General features: G+C 39.8%; 1 protein-coding gene across 1 annotated transcript in view; it reads left to right on the top strand.

Moving 5' to 3' along the window:
* Nucleotides 1-13,209, top strand: part of MOSPD2 (motile sperm domain containing 2) — a 51,108-nt gene extending 37,899 nt beyond the window's left edge. The window contains exons 9-15 of the mRNA XM_049767425.1: nt 451-651; nt 1,302-1,402; nt 3,842-3,938; nt 4,845-4,941; nt 6,211-6,340; nt 11,793-11,895; nt 12,923-13,209. Of these exons, the coding sequence (XP_049623382.1) occupies nt 451-651; nt 1,302-1,402; nt 3,842-3,938; nt 4,845-4,941; nt 6,211-6,340; nt 11,793-11,895; nt 12,923-13,060 (867 nt within the window). The 3' untranslated portion in view covers nt 13,061-13,209. The remainder of the gene's footprint in view (nt 1-450; nt 652-1,301; nt 1,403-3,841; nt 3,939-4,844; nt 4,942-6,210; nt 6,341-11,792; nt 11,896-12,922) is intronic.
* Nucleotides 13,210-20,136: the final 6,927 nt, after the last annotated feature.

Below are 20,136 nucleotides of genomic sequence, written 5' to 3'. Positions count from 1 at the left end.
AGCATTTAGCTTAGAGTTTTACCACTGTTTCTTTCATCCTTCTCTGTGGTATTATCATCCTCATATGACAGCAGGGAACAAGTTGAAAAGACTGGAGTGCATGCTTTGCAGGCTGAGTGTCATGATCCCCCAAGCATCGCCAGATGTGCCCCCTAAATACAAGCATATAAAAATATTGCCTATACAAACACATTGCACGCTTTTATGCAACCTGAAATTCTCTTTCATGTGAAGAACCAGCTTGAAAGGTTCAACTTACTTTTCTGTGCAAGCTGGCTCGTTTTCCCCTATCACTTACTGCCCAGTCCACTTAGAAACACAGCTTTTGTTTCACATTTCCCTATAGAAGCCCTACAGATTTCTTGACTACTGGAATATCTATTTGCTTTAGTAAGAGAGTGATTTCACTTTCACCTCTTCTTAGGCCGATCCCAACTCTTTCTCTTTTAGGATCCTTTCAAATACAGCTACCCTCCTCTCGTTGACGATGACTTCCAGACCCCTTTGTGTGAAAATGGGCCAATCGCCAGTGAGGATGAATGCTCCAGTAAAGAAGACGCTGAAAGTGATAGTAAGGAAAACTTGGAAACAGTTCCTAATGAGGAGCCAGCAGCAGTTACCAAAATGGTCAATTTGAACAGTCCAACAAAAGTAAGTCAAATGTTGTGGGTTAACTGGACGTCCCACTTAACTGGCCAGGTGATTTGGGGCAGTCCCCTTCACTTGCCGCCCCCACCCTTCCCCACCCCTGTACAAAGAAAGTGGAGACATGGCTCTTGATGATTGTCAAGAGAACTGTCTCTGGTCAAAAAATTGGCAGAAAGGACCTAGAAGGGATCATTTCGCTAGAAATACTTGTTTAGAATAAAAATGAATTCATTCAAACTTCACCTTCATCTAATTCCTTTTATATTTTGTGTTTGGGAGGTTGGGGCTTAGGCCACTCCCAATTGGGTTCTTAAAACTCATGCCACATCCTAGCCCTCTCAGTGTTTTAATAAGCACTTAGTTGCCATCTGTCTGTGAATCATCAGTGACTTGATAAATAGAACTTAGAACGCCATTTAAAGACTTCAGGGAAGGAGCAATTTGTATTTTCTGCAGTGACCTATTTATAACAAGCCCTCAATAAATATGCTAATGGTCATGATAACGTTCATGAAGCATATAACTTAGACATAATAAATTTCTCAGAGTACAATTTTCATTAAACCAATGTCAATTGTACTTTTGGATCTAGTGATTCGCTCGTGTGTCAATGTGAAACTATATGTTTTCTTTCCTTCATATCTTGTCTTTAGAGCGATGTTACTAAAGGAGAAGAAAATGAAAAAGTTGATTCCAAAATTAAAACTGTCAAGAAACCACTGAGTGTGTTTAAAGGGCCCTTACTACACATCAGGTAATAGCTGAGGATTTTATTAGCTAATGATTTTATCAATGTAATTGTCTTGTAAGAACTTAAAATTAAGAAAACTTCTGTACTATTCTTGAAATGATGGAAATACAAATATAATGGTTATCTGAAGATTTAACTTGATCTCCAGACATAGACATTTAAGTTATAATTTTATTTATCCCATTAAGTGTGGGTAAAGGTAATAAAAGTGAATATGATATAATTAGTCTTGCACAAATTTGAGAATACTAGAAAAGACATTGATCAATTTGACATTTCAGAGGCTAAAGCTGAGTCAAAAAAAAAAAGGATTCTGTTCAAGTCAGATTTCAATTTATCTCTGTTTTAGTTTTTAAGTTTTTTTGACCCCAAAGATTCAGCATTGTTTTTGTAACTGTGTAAAGACATCTTTATTGCTAACGATGTTTTTGTTTGATAATCTAATGATCCTATTGCTACAGCTGCTTTGTTTAGTGACAATCTAGTAAATCATTTATATCAAAACTTTTTTTTTTGTTTCTGGGCCACACCAAGTGGCACTCAGAAATTACTCCTGGCTCTGTGCTCAGAAATCACTCTTGGCAGGCTCGGGGACCATATGGATGCCAGCCGCATGCAAGGCAAATGCCCTATGCATTGTGCTATTGCTCTGGCCACTATATCAAAACTTTACTGTGTAATTGTGTCCAATTTGTCTTTTTTTTTCTTTTGCCCACCAACAGTTTGTCTTTTCTGAACAACACAGTCACACTTTAAAACACTGAATCTGAGAGAGAGAAAAGTATATACATATTGTCTTCAAAGTTTTTTTCTCTTTCCTTCGAGGATTTTTTTTTTTTTTGCCTACTGTCTTGGGAGATGCTCCTTCAGTTTTTGTATTTGGAGGCCTGTCAAAACCATCACTCCTGGTTTATCAGGGTAAAGTATAGCTGGGAAGAGCCAGCTGCAGGGTGGTCTCTGGGGCAGCACTTTGGACTTTGTCTGCACCCCAGGGAAAATCAGAGCTGCTTTTCACACAACCCAACCAACCTCTGTCCCCAGAGTTTTGCAGGATATTTTAGTTAGTTACTGAAAACAGTCCTTTTTTTTTTTTTGAAAACCGTTTTGAGCTTTATAACCACCTCTTCTTTTCTGTGAAAGAAGTCAGCAATCATGCTATGTGACCATCTTGTTTGAAGCTAGATAGAATCCTTTTGGGAAAGTGTGCTCCACTTGAATAAATCCCTCTATTAGGCACACCTTCTTGATATCAAGAGAATCTATAGCAAGAGGAATTTCAAGGTCTGGGGCTATTTGAAGACTCCACTTCTATCTACATCCAAAGTCCCAACCTTCTCTTTGTAGGAAAACACCTGGTCTCACTTGGCCAGTATGATTCAGCTCTACAAACTAAGCTGGTTTAGGGGTAACCTCTGAGCATCACTAAATGTGGCTCTGAAATTATAAAATAAAAACAAAATAAAACTTAGCACAAGAATTTTCATTTTGTTTTTGGTCATACGTTACAATAGCCACTAGTAATCATTTGACACTTTGACATTTGACACTCACTGATTTCTGCTATTTGATAAGTTTTTCTGCATATTTTACCTTGAATTTTCTCCTTCCAAATTACTTAGCAAATGGCTTTAAATAGTAAAAATCATTACTTAACTACATCTCCGATAAACTTTATTTTTCAACTAAACTCTTCTCTGCTGGCATAGTAAAATCTTCAATTTGTATCATGTCAAAACATGTTTGTCATCATGAATGGATGTGTCCAATTCTACAGGTCCTACAAACTGTGTAATTTAAAGTATAAATGTATTCGTTCCCTAGTGTGCATTCTAAAGCATTTGCTCTAGAAAAACATTTTATGGAGCCACATGTCAAGCCCCCCAGCAAGTGCCTAAAACTTTAGACAATGCTGAGCCTTAGTAACCGTGACTTTTACTCTACATATAGGCCTATCATAGTTTAATATATAAATTAACCATAGTAAGATACTAATATGGTAGAATGTGCTGCAGTAAAACCTTACACGGTACTGAGCCTCATGTAAACGATGGCTGTTAATAAAAATGCAAGCCCATCATTTAATTTATTAATTTATTTAATTTATTAATTAGCCACAGTAAGATACTAACAGTATAATAGAACAGTGTACTGCAATAAAATAATTTGGATTTGAAAAAAAATGTTCTGATAATAGACTGAATTTAAACCTTATCTCTGTTCCTTTGCTTTTCATCTTGAGGTCAGCCATAGGATTTTAAATACCAGGCACTGAGTCAATTTGATAAAGAGGCAAAATATATTCAGTCATTGTTCTATAATCGTTCCTTTTTTAATGAGATGTCTATACAAATGAACATAAATATTAGCCAGAGAATTTTTATTCAGCCAATGATTACAATGTCACTTATTTTGAGTAATAGAAATGTCTTTGTCATGGTTTAGCCCTGCAGAAGAACTGTATTTTGGAAGTGCAGGCTCGGGAGAGAAGAAAACCTTAATAATATTGACAAATGTGACTAAAAATATTGTGGCTTTTAAGGTAAATATCTGGAAGGCGTGTGGAGGTATGATATGAAAAGTGATTTTTAGACATTTTTATTTTAAGGAAGGACTAACCATTATAAACTGTGTGTTTGTGTGTGTGTGTGTGTGTGTGTGTGTGGTTATTTAGACATTACAATGTCTGCTAGTTCTAATCTTGGAATGTAGCTTATCTAAAATTTTCCTTGGGATGAGTATCTCAGTCTTTAATGTGCAGTGATAGGTGAATATGCAAATTATTCCAAAGATGTAATGCTTCTTGTAATTTAAAAGTCCAAAGCAAGTCATTATTCACTCAGTAGCTAATTTCATTCACAATTACAGTGGCAAATTCAAATTGGAACCATTAAAAGTCTACTTCCTTTCAACTGGGGCATATCAAAGTAAAGTTTCCACCAGACCCTACATGCAAGCCTTTCTAGACGCATTGCTCTCTTAAAGGATCTATTTGAGACTAGGGTGCTGTGGGTGTCCTTCAATTAAACTAGCACTTTTTTTCATTTCTGAGTATTATGTATTTTGTGCTGTAATGGGCATTGAATGTTCTCATTTGTTAAAGTTGGGCAATTAGCAAATAATATTTTACACAGATGGATTTCTTAGAGAAAATGAGTCTTCTTGTAAATAGAGATGTCTATTTCTCTTTCAAATAGGACAAGGACACATTATTTGTGTCATCACAAAGGTGTTTGTGCGTGTCGGTGTGGGTTTTGCCAGGGTGGGGTAGGTAGTGCCAGGCACCAACCAGTGTGCCTATCCAAGATAAATTCCTTAATCCTCCACCAGCCCTGGTATTTTGTGTCGATTTGTCAACTTGGTCAAATGCGGATTTATTGAAATATTTGGAAGCTATTCTCCCTACAGCAGAAAGGCTAATAATGGTGAGGACTGTTTTTCTAAACAGGTGCGAACCACAGCTCCAGAAAAATACCGAGTCAAGCCCAGCAACAGCAGCTGTGACCCTGGAGCTTCAGTTGACATTGTGGTGTCTCCCCACGGAGGTGAGTGGCCTCTTTAGGGTAGTGTGGACTGGGAGGTGCTGAGGTGCCAAGGTTAAAGCCTTGCCAGCATCAAAATAATTCACATTGAGGTTTCTGAAGTAATACAGTTGTTTAAACTGATGCCACTTGAAATGGAATTTCAAATTTTATGTTCTGGGGAGTCTAGCTCAGCAGGAGAAGCTTCTAGATTTATCACCTCCCATGCACCACAAAGATAGCAAAAGAGGAAGGCCTTGTTTCTCAAAGTTTGGGTGTGATTTTGTTTCAGGGAATACTTGGTAGTGCTCCTGGCAGGCTCAGGGTTTTGGGGACCTGGGGGTAACTGGGGATCAAACCTAGGTTAGACATATGCAAAACCAGTGCCCTACATTCTATATTGTATTTTTGAACCAAAGTTTCTCCTTTTCTTACATTAATAATTTTTATTGAACCACCATGGAATATGTAATTACAACCTTGTTCATGATTGAGTTTCATTTATACAATGTTCTAACACCCTTCACCAGCTCACAGTTCCTGTCACCAATATCCTCAGTTTCCCTCCCGCCCTCCCTCCTCCCTGCCTATAGAAGACATTATTTCCTTCTTTCTCTGTCTCCTTTGTTTTTTCCTTTTAGGCACTGTGGTTTATCAGATTGTTACCAAAATGGTATCATGCATATCCCTTTCCCTCCTCTCAGAAACCAGTTCTTGTCTAGAGTGATCATTCCCAACTCTCATAGATATGGTGCTCCCCCTGCTTTGTCCTAACTGCAGTCCCCTGCTATTTGTAGCAAGGTTACTACCGTGGACTAGTTCTGGCCCTCATATCTGTTGTCTTTGGGTATTAATACCATACTATTTTTGTTTTTATATCCCACAAATGATTGTGATTATTCTGTCTATCCCTCTCTCTGACTCATTTCCCTCAGCATAATATTCTCCATATCCATCCACATATAAGCAGATTTCATGGCTTACTTTTCCAAACAGCTGCATTGTGTAGATGTACCAGTTTCTTTACTATGGAGTAACTTTCAGAGTGACTTTCTCCTTATTTTTAAAGTATTCCTTTTTCCTTAATGTTGTATTCTAGACTGCTTTAAGCATGATATTTCAGCCTTTGTAAAGATTTTTCTTTAGATGGGGTGTGGGGTAGGCCAAACCCAGCAGTATTTGAGAGTCTGGGGTTACAATCTGGTGCCAGGCCTTGAGCAGGCCAACTTCACCATAATCCTCGTTCTACATCTTCACCCCCTACTGAATTCAAATTCTGATTTTGGGATGCAGGTTTAACTGTCTCTGCCCAAGACCGCTTTCTCATCATGGCTGCAGAAATGGAGCAGCCATGTGGCACAGGCACAGCTGAACTGAGTAATTTCTGGAAGGAAGTTCCGAGAAACAAAGTGATGGAGCACAGGTAAGCTTTGTCCTCACTGGTGCCCAAAGGTGGGAAGTACCTTAAGAGAGAGAAGCCTCCCTGGATTAAGCAGATATGCCTTCTCACCTGAGGGAGGTGTTGAGGTAAATCCTGTGGGGCTGAAATGCTGAGCTGAGTAGGCCTGTCATTTTTTCAAAAAGTTCACTCATCAGTGCGAAAATCTGCTTGGGTACCTGTTACAACCAAGCTCATTGGTTAGCTCACAGAGAGCATGCCTGAAGGAAGTTGCCTCATGGAAAGCAAGATGTATGGAGCATGAGATGCTTCTAGATTAGTCTGAAAGACCCTAAGGCCACACTCAAAGGGAAGGATGTGGTGTTGGTGTAAGGCTTGCTTTTAGACTGACTTTTTCATGGGCAAGATTGGAACATCATTTAAAACCAAAGCAAGGACTCTTTGTGGAGAGAAGGCTGCCTTTACAAGATGGGTATCGATGTGGAATTCTGGGAAGGCTCTAGGGACAAGAAGAGAGAAGACACACAAACTATCATGAAATCTACAAACTTGAATTGGTTTTTAGATGGTGTATTCATATTTAAAAAATTTTAAGTGAGGGCCTACTTTATTTACTCCATTTTACATTTGTCTTAGAAAATATTGGAAAACTTAAGGAGCACTGATCTAAAAAATAGAGATTAATTTGAAGTTTGTGTGAAATTGTTTAAGGACTATAATAATTTATCATTGAAAATTAATTAAAAAAAGAAAATTAATGGAGATGGAGAGACAGTACAGGGGTTAAGCCACTTCCCTTGCCCTTGGCCAACTTTGGTTCCTACTCTGGCACTGCATTGTGGTCCCCAAGCACTGCCAAGACTGATTCTTAAGCACAGAATTAGGAGTAATCACTGAGCACTGCTGAGTTTGGCATGACCCCCTCAAAAGGAGACTTAATGTGTAGTTCCTCTTTTTTTCCTTCAAGTTGTTGGAGTTGAGGAATTCTCCTCAGTACCATATATAAAAGTTTTGTTGATACCATGAATCATAGGCCCCTAATATGTTGGCCTTTCATTTCATGGAAAACTTTCCTGCAACCAGAGCAATTCTCAAATGACCCAAGCTGTCTCCTTCAGCCATTACCACTTAATAACTTTGACATCTGCTATTTCCTAAAAAGGCATAAACTTGGACCAAACGTAGCTCAAATGGCAAACCATAGGACCTTGCATACAGGTTTTCTTCATAGAACACACAACCAGGTATGCCCCCCCCCCAAAAAAAAACAACCAAAACGGACCAATTCCAGGTCAGCCTTATGCCACAGCAGAACTCATAGTGGCAAATTCTAGTCCCCTCCAGTCCCATTCTTGACCCTTCCCTAAAAGTGTCTCAGGCCAGAAGCAGAATGTTTCTTTCATTCTGTCTTTGAGTATCAGTCCCGAAAAAGCCAGCTGGGTTAAGCGGCTGTGTCTGACTTCAGAGGCAGTGATGCAGTTAGCTGAGACTTAGGGATGTAATAAGATGTTTTATGGAAATGAAAGCAAAGATGAAGACCATATGCTGAGCATCAGGTCTCATGTGGGGGTAGCTAATCCCAAGGCTCCAGATGTGTCAGCATCACTGTATCTTCTGTAGTTGGAACGGTTCTGATGACTGTCACTGGGTGTTCAGGTAGACTTAGAATACCCCTCACCAGTAGTCTTTAGATTATAAAACGTGCTGATAAATTGGCCTCTTCCTACAAGTAGATGCTTTCTCTTAGTATAATTTTTCAACTTGGCACAAGAGATGTTTACTAACAAGATTCTTGATTCCTCTGTAATAAAAAACCACACTGTAGATAACTGCTTAGTGATTAAGTACCTTATTTTAAAATGATGAAGCTATTGAGTCCATTTCATTTCACTTGGCAATACTAAAGTTTCAACTTAATGGGAATTGGAGCATTTATTTACATAGACGTACCATAAAACACTGGTGACTGAAAAACTCATGAAAAGCTCTGTCCCACTTACCTTGATCAAATCCCTTGGTCCCAGCAGACCAAAAATATATAATCCATCATCCCAGGCTGTTTTTCTTTCTGACAAATGTTATAACAGAACTTATTTTCTAACATAAGCCACTGAACACTCAAGCCAGGATACAAGTTGCATTATGTCACATGCTGACAGCCCTTGGGGTCATGCCTTTTTAATTTAACCAGCTATTTAATCAAGTTCCTATTTACTAATAGGATTTTCCCAGGTTTTGTTACCTGACCTTTTTTCTATTTTCCTGAGCAGTTTAGGAGTGCTTAATTTAACCAGCACTTATTTCTCTTGGAGCCAATTAAATAGAGTTTTTTGAAGTTTGGGGCAGAACCATCTTTAAATAAGAAAATAATCACATCTATGGCATACACGTATAGATTGAAAAAATATATAAACAGAGACTCATATTTCTAAATGTATGTTAGCTGTTAATTAGGTGGAGGAATCAAAACGTACTACTTTATAAAAGAATAGTTGGTACAAATTGTGTTTTGGCAGCGAAAATAAGCTTGCCTACTCAGAAGGCTATAGTTTTTATTTTTATAAATAACCTTTATATTCTTTATTTGCTTCATTTTCAAATAACTATCTGATGAAAATCATTTCCTTCAAGTTTGCATTTTTAGGAAGCTGTGTGTTAGGACTAGAGAAGAAGAGAGGCGATTTATGCTTGAGGGCCCAGAGCTATAAACAGTACAGCCCATAGGACTCTTGCCTTGCATGGTGCTAACTCAAGCTCAATATCCTATACCCCACATAGCCCTCTGAGCCCTGCCAGAAGTGATCCCTGACTTTAGAACCAAGCGTTGATCCTAAACAGCACTGAGTATGGGCCAAAATCAAGAAAGAAAAGAAAGAGTAAGAGAAGGAATGAATGGATGAAAGGGAAGGAAATGAAAGGAAATGTCTTAGGAGTTGGAGAGATAATATAGGAAGTAAAGTACTTGCCTTGCTCGCAACTAATATGGTCCATTCTCCAGCACTGCAAGTGTTCCGTGGATGACAGGAGAGTAACCCCTGAGCACAGAGCAAGAAGTAATCTCTATGCATAGCAGTCCCCACCAAAAAAATCCAAAAGAAGAAAATTTCTATGTCAAAAGCACAAGAATATATCCATATTTTTTCTAGGAGTTTTGCTCAATATCAAAGATTTAGAGTAATTACCATTTAAATTTTCTTCTATACTTAAGTGTATAGTTTTTTTCCCCAATGTCATGATCTTTAACAACAGAAAGAAGGATTTTAAAATGAAGTATGGAGGTTTGGGCATTGGTAAAGATAGATACACTTTGAATTTCTGCTGGAGCTTCATTTCTGATTTTGTAAAATCCTTCTTTCTGTTGCAAGACAAAGCATTGCTTTCAGTTCCCAACATTGCAATAGGAATGATATCAAGGGACTGAGGAGTGGTTTGCTCAGCCAACTGCATAGCTTTTTAAATATTTATTTTTAAGGTAACTTGGATTACAAATTTATTCATACTAGATTTTCAGGTATATAATCACCCCACCACCATGTGAACCTCCTTCTACCAGTGCCCCTGGGCCTTCTTTCCCCAACTTGCCTCCTTAATGGGTACATTTTGAAGTTTAATTATTGGACTTTAGGTCTCATGCTTATAGTATTGTTGACTCTGGTTTAGATAGTTACATGTACCTCACCTCTACACCAACACCAAAGCTCCTTACCTAGCCTGCAGGGGAAATGGGGGGTCACTTTCCATACACTGCTGGGAACCAAATCCAGCATGCCCAGAAAGCTTAGCTCCATCCCTCCAAGCCTTCTCCCCAGCCCTAGCTATGATCAGCCTAGTGGCCAAATAGACATGATTCAGGAGGGAAATCAGTCAGTTGAACTCATCTGTGTGTCATCTTAATCTGGGGGAACGTGTATTTCACTATTTTTTCAAGAGTTCCTTTACATCAGGAAGGTTTCCAACTAAAACAGAAACCAACTGACTTGTGTGCTGTGGAGCATCAGTGTTCCATGCTGTATACCTTTTATGAGCCATACAAAGCCTTCAGCATAGACATTAGAAAGATCTTTTTTTTTCTAGTATATCATTTAATTTAGTCTTGGAGATGTTCACTTTTGTGATGGGAGAAGCCTTTGCTAGTGTTGTTTCTCTAAGCCCCTGAACACCTCACTTCAGCAGATTCATTTCCTGATGAATTTAGGGAGGACCTGGAGAAATTCTCATTATCCAGTGCCTTTGTGAGGGGTCCCCAACTGATCACACCCATCTAATCATGAGTGGAACTTACCTCTTCCCAGCTCTCTCCTGCAGTTAGGGGTAAAATTAGGCCCAAGATGCCACCACGCTAAGGAAATTGTCCTGCAAACTACTATATTCCCTCTATTACCTATATTGTCCTGCAAACTACTATATTCTCTATATTCCCTATATTCCTTCATACTCCTTTCAATGTGCTCTTTTCTCGACTACCATTTTTATAGTTGATTAGCATGAGCACTCTCTAAAGAATGTGCAAATAGTCATATGTTACTCAGCATCAGAGAGACATACATTCTATTTACTTTTGTAAGTTTTTACACTGTTATTTCTTAAATCAAAGAAATAACTGCTTCGGGGGACAGAAAGCTATTACAGCAAGAAAGGTTCTTGCCTTGCGCACAGCCAACCCAGGTTTGATCTCTGGTACCACATATGGTCTCCTGAGCCCTTTCAACAGTGATCCATGAAAACAGAGGCAGGAGAATGTTCTGAGCACTACCAGTTGTAGCTCCAACCCAAAAATAAATAACTACAAGAAAATCCCTATGTCACAAAGGCATAATCTACTTGGTACATTTTGATCCCTTTCCTGCTAAATTTAGGTGTATTTGGGGAGAGGGATCTTTTACTTGCTGTTACATATATATAGGCTTGTGTTTAACTTTTTATCAGATTAATATCTTCTTTTTTAAAATGCAATGAAATTTTATTTATTTATTTATTGGCTTGGGGGCTACACCCAGTGGGGCTTAGGGGTTACTCTTGGCTCTCTGCTCAGGAGTCCCTCCTGGTGGGTTTGGAGGACCATATGGGATGCCGATGATCGAACCCAGGTCAGCTGCATGCAAGGGAAATGACCTACCCATTGTGTTATCACCCTGGCCCTATTAAAATGCAGTAAAACTTTTAAGAAATCAGCCAGAGAGAGTACAAGGTTTAAGGCAAATGACTTTTATGCAGCCAGCCCCAGTTTTATCCTGGGTAGTTTAGGTAGTTTAGGTACTGCAGGTACCACAGACTCCATCCATATCCTGAGACCATTGCCCTTGATCACCCACTCTGTTAGTGAAGAATCCCTCAGAGGGGCCTCTGCGTTTCCTGGATACCTTTCGGGAAACCCAACTTTATTTTAAGAAGTTGGGTTTAGCTGAAATGACTGGAGTTGCTTGCTTTCCATGTTTCCCCCACCCAGCCCCAATGTTTTTCCTTTGGCTTCTTACAGGTTGAGATGCCATGTAATCGAGAGCAGTAAGCCTAACACTCTCATACTAAAGGATCCTTCTTTTGGCCAGTTAGACAAAGCCAGTGAAGACTTTGCTCTACAGGTAAGTGTGCCTCCCTCCTAACTAAAGTTGTTGATGTGCATCAACACTAGAACTCCAGTTTTCCCATGACATAAAGACATTTTAGGCACAGAGATGCTCAATTTCCCTCTGAAGAGAAGGCAGTTCAGTAATGATAAGCACAAATTAATGCTTAGAAATGTGACATTACCCCAATTCTGGCCAATTTTATTTGAACAGGGGAGAAAAGGGGCATATAGAAAAAGCTGGAGTAGGAGCCATGCATTGGGTCTCATTGAAAACTACCATATTTTTCATACCATAAGATGCACCCTTTTCCCTCCCAAAGATATGGAGAAATGTCTGCGTCTTATGGAGCGAATGCTGCCTAGAACTGAAGCCTGAGTATTTTAAAAATGTTTTTTTATTTTATGATGTTAAAAAAATAACTTGGGTAAATATGTTTAACCAGCTGTGGACAGGCATATTGTAAATATACTTCGGCCTCACAGGCAGGTTGTTCCCAGCTGCTATCTCCTGACAGTATCTCCTGTTGCACCATTTGCTTTAGAATATTTTTTCTTGTTTTCGTCATCATCATCATATGTATCTTCTGGTCAGGTGTGTCTTATAGAGCGAAAAAAACAGTACCTTTGGAATGTCAGAGAAAGCAATTACCTTCTGTTCATCAATTTCTCCTTTCCAGTCTTGAGAAATAAAAGGAGCCCATTCGCATTAAAGTTTGTGTTGCATGGGTCTGGAGAGATAGCACAGCAGTAAGGTGCCTTGCATGTGGCTGACTCAGAAGGGACCCAGTTCCATTCCCGGTATCCTAGATGGTCCCCCCAGCCTGACTGGGGTGATTTCTGAGTGCAGAGCCAGGAATAAACCCTGAGCGCCCCTGGTTTTGGTCCAAAAACTAACCAATCAAAAAATAAAGTTTTAAGAAAAGTTTGTGTTGCTAATATCCCTCTGTAATGATGGAGTGTCATATAGTTCGGGTTGTGACTCCCGTGATTGATTGTCGTTGTATTGATTTGCATATTTTATCCTTGTCTCCCTCTTTTAGCTCAGTCGTATACTAGAAAGTAATAGGAAGCTTGAAGACCAAGTGCAGCGCTGTCTGTGGTTCCAACAGGTCTTGCTCTCAGTGGCTGTGCTTTTGCTTGCTTTCGTCATCTCTTTATTCTATTTGTTGTATAGTTAAAGAAAGTGGTACGCCCTAGGAAACAAGACTCTTCGTTCATTAGGCGGAAAGAGTAACAGATCCCCCAACTTCACCAGGCTGCTAACCATGCTGCACATGTGCACTTCCACCAGGAAGTGTGTTGCAAACCACCTAGAAAGGAAAAGAAACATGTCTTGAAATAAACAGCTAGAATAAGGAATTGCTCAAGAAGCTGATCTTTTCAAAGGCTATCACTAGTTAATACGGCAATTTTGTTATGTGAATTAATAGTTTAAATATAATTTATTGGGTTTTTTTCCTTTTGATGGGAATTGTCTTTAAACTTAAGTTTCATAATGTGTATGTATATATATATATGTATGTATATTCGCTGAATTGAGAGTTCTGATATGCTTTGTTGCAGCCAAAAGATGTAATCTGCTTACTTTGTGGAGCATAGAAGTATGTATGGGAGTGAAGCCAACTTAGTCACTTTTTTATACTATGTAAATAGAGAATATGTACATTGCGGGGAGGGGAAATAGAGTAATTTAAGGAAGTCATGACTTTTGTCATTTTGAGCATGACTTCTTCTAGGTGATAGTTAATATTCTTCGGGAATGTCAAACTTTCGATGCCAAACAGCCTTTGTTTCTTATTCATATTCCTTAATAGCCTGCTTTTCAATTTCAGACTTTTTCTGTACACTTACTGAGTAGAACTTAGAAAACTCAAAGTTGGGCTGCGTTTCTTCTGAATCTGTCACTCATGTCCTGAAGGAAGAAAGCCCTCTTGGAACTCCCTTTCAATACATTGACATGCTGCTCACTGGCCAAATAGCCCCCCTTTGGCTTCACTGATGCCCCATGACACCATCCTCACCTTTTTCTGACTGCAAAGACTTAGAAGATGTTTGGGAAAGTTATTTAGATGCAGAAAAATAGAGTTGACATTTGAGTTCCTTATTAAACACACCCATGAGAAAGAAACTGAACCACAGACTGAAGTACCTCCACAGGGTGGGTCTAGAGGTGCAGGGAACAATTCTCAAGTGCCGGGTCTTCATTAAAGAGTGAGAAACTCCACTCAGAATGAGCTTTAAACCCTTCAGCCTAGGGCTGATTGTCATGCTGGACACTCACTTAGCCTTTATGAAAATCACTCTGGGGATATTGCCCAAATTTCTAAAACAGAGACACATCACAGGAACACAGACTCATGAAATAAGTTTTCTTAATAGTTTGACTGGTTTCACTCCATGTTGATTCACATATAAATTTCTTATCTGAACAACAACAACAGCAATATATATAATATAATATATATAATATATATTAGTCTGACTGTGAAATAAATTCTGAGTTTTTGATTGAGCTCTATTTGGAAATTTTTTTAGTTTATTCTGAGGTATTTAGTCCGAGTGTCTTTCTTGAGAGGCTGATAATTTCGTAATTGAATTATAGAAAATTAAGGATATAGGAGCCAGAGCGATAGCAAAGCGGCCAGGCATTTGCCTTGCACACGGTGACCCAGGACAGTCCTGGCTTCGATCTCCGGCATCTCATATGGTCCCCCAAGCCAGGAGTGATTTCTGAGCGCATAGCCAGGAGTAACCCCCGAGCGTCAAGGGATGTAGCCCAAAAAATAAATAAAAACAGAAAATGAAGGATACAGTCACATCCCTTCACAGTTGGCTGAGGAAAGAAAACCTTAAAAGGACACTGTTCTGATGCTTGCTCTTCATTTGGGTTTTTGTGTTTCAGTTTGCCAACTCCGGACGGGAAAGTGACTGCAGTTCACCCTAAGTACTATCCACAGTGACTCCCTGTGTCTGCACAGTCTTTCCCTGTCCATGTTCAAAATTCTTGACTTTTATACAGTTAATCAGATCCCAAAGCCTGTGTGTTTCATGTTCCGTAGCAAATAAGAGAACAGTAAAGACTGGAATTATACTGTCCTAACAGTGTCCTTTTAATGTTCCATATGAAAATATGGCAACTCACAAGTCTTCCTTACTGTCTGGCTAGTTGAATCTAACAGCATGTTACTGTTCGTGTGTGCATTACATGTGACTAATCAGAATTGCTGGAAAGGAACTATTGATCAAAAAACCGTCAAAAAACTTTCATTATTCTCCCAACTAATCTTTTTCATTAAATTGAATTGGATTCTGTTCTTGTTGATTTTTAGTCACAATTTGTACAATGAAATTCTTTTTTAATCATAGCATTTGCCTGTTCATGACTAAATTATCAAGGACCAACAATGATGATGTTATTTTCACCTAAGACTGGAAATAACTTTTCACAAAAACATTCATGAAATAGCTTGATCTGAAAACCAAAAGGTACCAATTGCTGTTTAACATCACCTTGAAGTTCATAATATCTTGATGTTTTATATCTTCCCACTAATTTTGACTGGACTTAATAGCACTTTACTGTACAATTGCAAGAATATATTCCTAGGATTGTTGCCAGTGTAATTTCTCTAATGTTCTGGTGCTTTTCATATTTTTCAGTATTTTTATTACTATATTGGTATTTTCTTTGTATAAATTGATCAAAAGAACATGTTTTCTATTTTAATATGTTTTAGAAAAATAATTACATTTATGAAATAAATATCATCAGGAAAAAAACCTCTGGTCTCTAATTGATAAGACATCTTACAGAAAATCCATGTGCAAGGTATGTCTGACCTTTGAAGGACCTTTTATATATTTATCTTAGCTTCAGTTGGCATTTTCATAAAGACTCTGGGGTTCCCAGAAGGGAGCTGTGTTCAGTGAGCCAGGTTGGGATGTGGCTGCTCTCTGTGGCCTCAACCCACATTTGCTGTCTTGCACTCACACTCCTTCTTGCCTGACAGGAGCCTATAGGCTAACAGGAAGTCAGTCCCACCTGGTTTCTCACACATAAATATGTACCCAGTCATCTGGAGCATGAGGGTGTGGTTAAGGACAAGTGGTAGAGCAGCCTGGGTGGGGATTACTGTGGGTGGGACACCCACATCACTGGAAGAACAGACACCTCCCAAAGAACAGCCCAAAGAACAAGCAGGTCCACTTCCTCCACTCAGAAGACCGAGATCCGTCCAGCAGCATCAAAGAAATTTAAAACCGAACTGTGCAAACAGATGGAGAGCCCCCCAGAAAGTGCCAGAGTTTCCCAGGACTGAGGTACTGCATCACCTGTCCCTTCTCTTCCTGGCCCAAGAGCCCAAGAAAAAGCGTGTGATTTGTTCCAACAGAGGCACTTGTAGTGGGTAGAAACGAGTCTGAAGAGACTGCCTGGGTCCAAAGTCCTCACTCTGCCCCTGCCTCCTATGTGATTTGGGAAGGTAGGATGGCCTCTTCCACACCAGAAGCAAAGTTCTCAATCATTCTCACAGGACTGGCCAGAGTGAGAAAATTTAAGTACAATTTGAGTAGCTCTAGATTTGTCTAATTCCCCACCATCACCTCATTCTGAGTTAAACACAATTCTCCAAATGTTTTCCTCCTCTGTAGCTTCCTTTCCTTTCCTTCCCTTCCGAGCATCCCAGTTCTCCAGCCAAGGTAAGGGTCACAGTTAGAAAATCCATGATGTTTGGCTGCCTGGAATCCTGAAAAAGATACACTTTGAGGAAGCTTAAGTAGACCCCCTCTGAGCCATCGCCTAATGCTCCGGTCTCACATGGACTCCATCTTGCCATATTCCCCGAGTATTCCCTTTCAAGTTGTAGCAATTTAACAAAAATGCTACATTTCTTATCTTTAAGTCTAAACTCTCCAGTTGACTCAACATCTTTTTATAGTGACCAAAGAAAGTCTTCTTTTCCCCCAACTTACTGATGGAACTTGTCGCCAGGTTCTCTGCCATATTTTAATTGCTAACATAGCTGAGACAATTGATTTTTCTGACAAGACTACAGAGCAGAACCATGTGGGTAGGATAACGTGCATGTTTTCTTTCATCCCTTTCTGGAGAAAGAATTGGAGTGTCCGTGGGGCTGATTTTCCAGGGGCTGCTGCCTGCAGCCTGCAGTTCACAGCATTCACCGTGTTCGTGTTCGTGTCACCCCTGGAATGGACATGTCAGGCCACAGGGACGTCTTGAAAAGAAACAGACAGAGTCATGGGAGAAGGTGCATATGGGCCAAGGAGTAGGCCAGCCTTTCAGATTTTACTAAGCCAGCCAAGCCCAGCTGATCTGCCTATGCTGAGCTTGTTTTCCCTGCCACTTTCATTAGCCAGTGTTAACAGAACAAAGGTAATTCACCTGAGGGTTGAGGTAGTTGAGGTACTTATGTTAATTAAACCTATAAGGGGGGTCCCTAATCAACCTGGGTGGGGTTTTGAACAAATCAAAAGAGTGTGAGGAGGAAAAGGGTAAGTGGGGAATAATCTAAAAATCAAATACAGATGTCTACAGATGTCAAAGTGATAGTTATATATGCTCCATCCTGAACATCTTGTTTTATGGAAGAGGAAGGCCCAATATGTGACACTTTCCTGAGGTCACCAAGTGGAGTGGTTTGAGTCAAGGATTGATCTCACCCACTTCCAGTGTTTGTCTATCCTAAGCACCCAAGAGCCTCACATTGGGATTAACTGGTGAATGTTGAATAGACTCAAGAGCATAATTATCACTAACTAGTATGAAAGTTCAAGCTAATACTTAAGAAGAGGTGGGACCGGAGAGATAGCATGTCGGTAGGGCATTTGCCTCGCATGCAGAAGGACGGTGGTTTGAATCCCAGCATCACATATGGTCCCCCGAGCCTGCCAGAAGCGATTTCTGTGCTTACAGCCAGGAGTAACCACTGAGCGCTGCCGGGTGTGACACACACACACCCTCCAAAAAAAAAAAAAAGAAGCAGAGGTGACAGCATGATAGCTACTCTGGATCCTCGGCTGGAAAGATCAGTTTCCTGCTATTCTAATCTGCAAACAGAGCTTTGAGGAAGAGTGAAACAATATGGTTTCATGTGCTTTGCTTTGCTGGCAGTTTCATTGTGCAACGCTGGCCTAACTTCACTGTAGAGAACACTGGAGAGAGAGCTTCTGAGACTACTTTGATTTGCTCAGTCATAGTCTAGAAACATCAACAAATCATGTGACTAATAAAAATGCGAGTACAGATACGTTCCTTTGCCGTGTTCGCAAAGAATCACAAACAGCATCTCCAGTCTGCAAGAGCTAAATCCAGTTTAGCATGGCTGGCTTCTGGGCTTGGGGGTCTCATAAGTTTGAATTCAAGGTGTCAGCTGGCTATATCCTCCCCAGTGAGAACTAAGAGCCCCTTCTAAGTGCTGTTAGATTGATGGCAGGCCTCCCTTTCTTGTGGCTGCAGGACTGAGGAACTTGACTTCTTACTGGCTATTAGCCAGAAAATATGCTCAGCTCCTAGAGGCCTTTGTGAGACATTTCCAGTGTTCTTGCTTACCCTGCTTGCCTTCCTCCTTGTCCCACATTGGCACCTCAGAACTGAACTGCTCATATTTAAAATGTTTTCTTTCCAGCAGGATTCAGGTCTCTTTAAGGGCTCGTTTGATGAGGTCAGACCCACCCAGGTCCGTCTCTAACAATAAAGAACCTGACTTGTGTTTACAAAATCTCCTACTATATAAGCCAAGCAAAATGGGAGTGCTACTTCAGTGATTACCCCCCCCAAGAAGACATGATTATGAAGGATGTGTATTAGATAGGATCTACAAGATCATCTGTTTCTCCTACTATGTAGATAGAGGGTCAGAACCTCACCTTATTCTGTGTCCATTGATGGCTTTGAAATCACAGCTGTCCTGTATAGGAAGTTCTCGCTTAACCGTCTTTGAATGTAATAAAACTCATTTCAACTGAGGCTATGTTATAAACAAGTTCAATTCACTACAATGTATTTCCAGTTGCTAAGATATCACCAAACTGCTAAAAAAGAAAATCAATAATTTGCATCCAGCCATTTGTTTTCCAACATTCTGATACCAGTCCAGGAAACCAGAATCTCTGGAGAAAACCCACATATATGTGAGAAGAATGCAAAACTCTCTCCATAACAGCCCCAGCAAAAATCCATGGTTTTTCCTTCCTCATCTTTTATAACTGGACAAATGTATACCAGGTCGCACTAACCACGCAAGACTAGAGTTGCTCTGTTAGGCCAATTGACAGGCCTGAAAATAGTGGGTCCTTATCACACTTGCTTTTTCTGGCACTGTGGTTTCAACTCACAGTAGGACTCAGCTATAAACTGTTAAGGGGAAATATGTCATCAACGTGTATTTTAGAAATGTGTTCAGTCCTAAAAAAAAACCACTAAAATGGGCCAGAGAAATAGCACAGCAGTTGGGCGTTTGCCTTGCACGTGGCCTACCCAGGACGAGCCTGGGTCCAATTCTTTGCATCCCATATGGTCCCCCGAGCCTGCCAGAAGCAATTTCTACACTTGATCTTAGCCAAAAGGCCGAGAAGCAATTGCTAGGAGCAATTTCTGAGCGCAGAGCCCGAAGTAACCCCTGAATGCCACTGGGTGTGGCCTAAGGGGGGGAAAAAAACACTGAAACAGTCTTATGGTGTGTTTGTGTACTAGGCAGGGGACCTCCAGGAATTGTGAGCTTGTAAATGAAGCTTGAATGAAAAAGATGTTTTGTTTTCCCAAAACAACCAATTTACTTCAATGAGTTAAATTTGATTTTTTGGACCTAGGTATGCTTTGTAAAGGTAGCTGCAAATATACATATGCGACCAGTAAAATTGGAAAAACTCATTTCTTACTAAGACCCACTTCAGACTTCCCAGCATGATCCAGTTTTCTTGGTCAAATTACAATTTCTTGGATTCTATGAACCCAGAATAGTCTCTGGAAAGATGCTCAGTGATTTCAAGGCTTTACAGGTATGAGTCTTTGAAAAAAATATCACCGCAGACTATCATCTTACTATTGTTGTCATTCATTGCTCTTGTCCTGCAAATTGAGACAAGTCATCTCCTATCTGTATATATATTCTCATTTTGATGATAAGAAACCTCAAAGCTCTGGTACTCCTTTCTAGATGAATTTTAGACTATAAATAAGAAGAGAAGCATTTGTGTTTCTCAATACAATACTCCCCTCTGTTCTAGCTTCATGCCA

The sequence above is a fragment of the Suncus etruscus genome, chromosome X, assembly GCF_024139225.1.
Source record: "Suncus etruscus isolate mSunEtr1 chromosome X, mSunEtr1.pri.cur, whole genome shotgun sequence".
NCBI classification, from domain to species: Eukaryota; Metazoa; Chordata; class Mammalia; order Eulipotyphla; family Soricidae; genus Suncus; species Suncus etruscus.
Note: the sequence above shows the minus strand (reverse complement) of the source record. Positions and strands in the feature narration are given on the sequence as shown.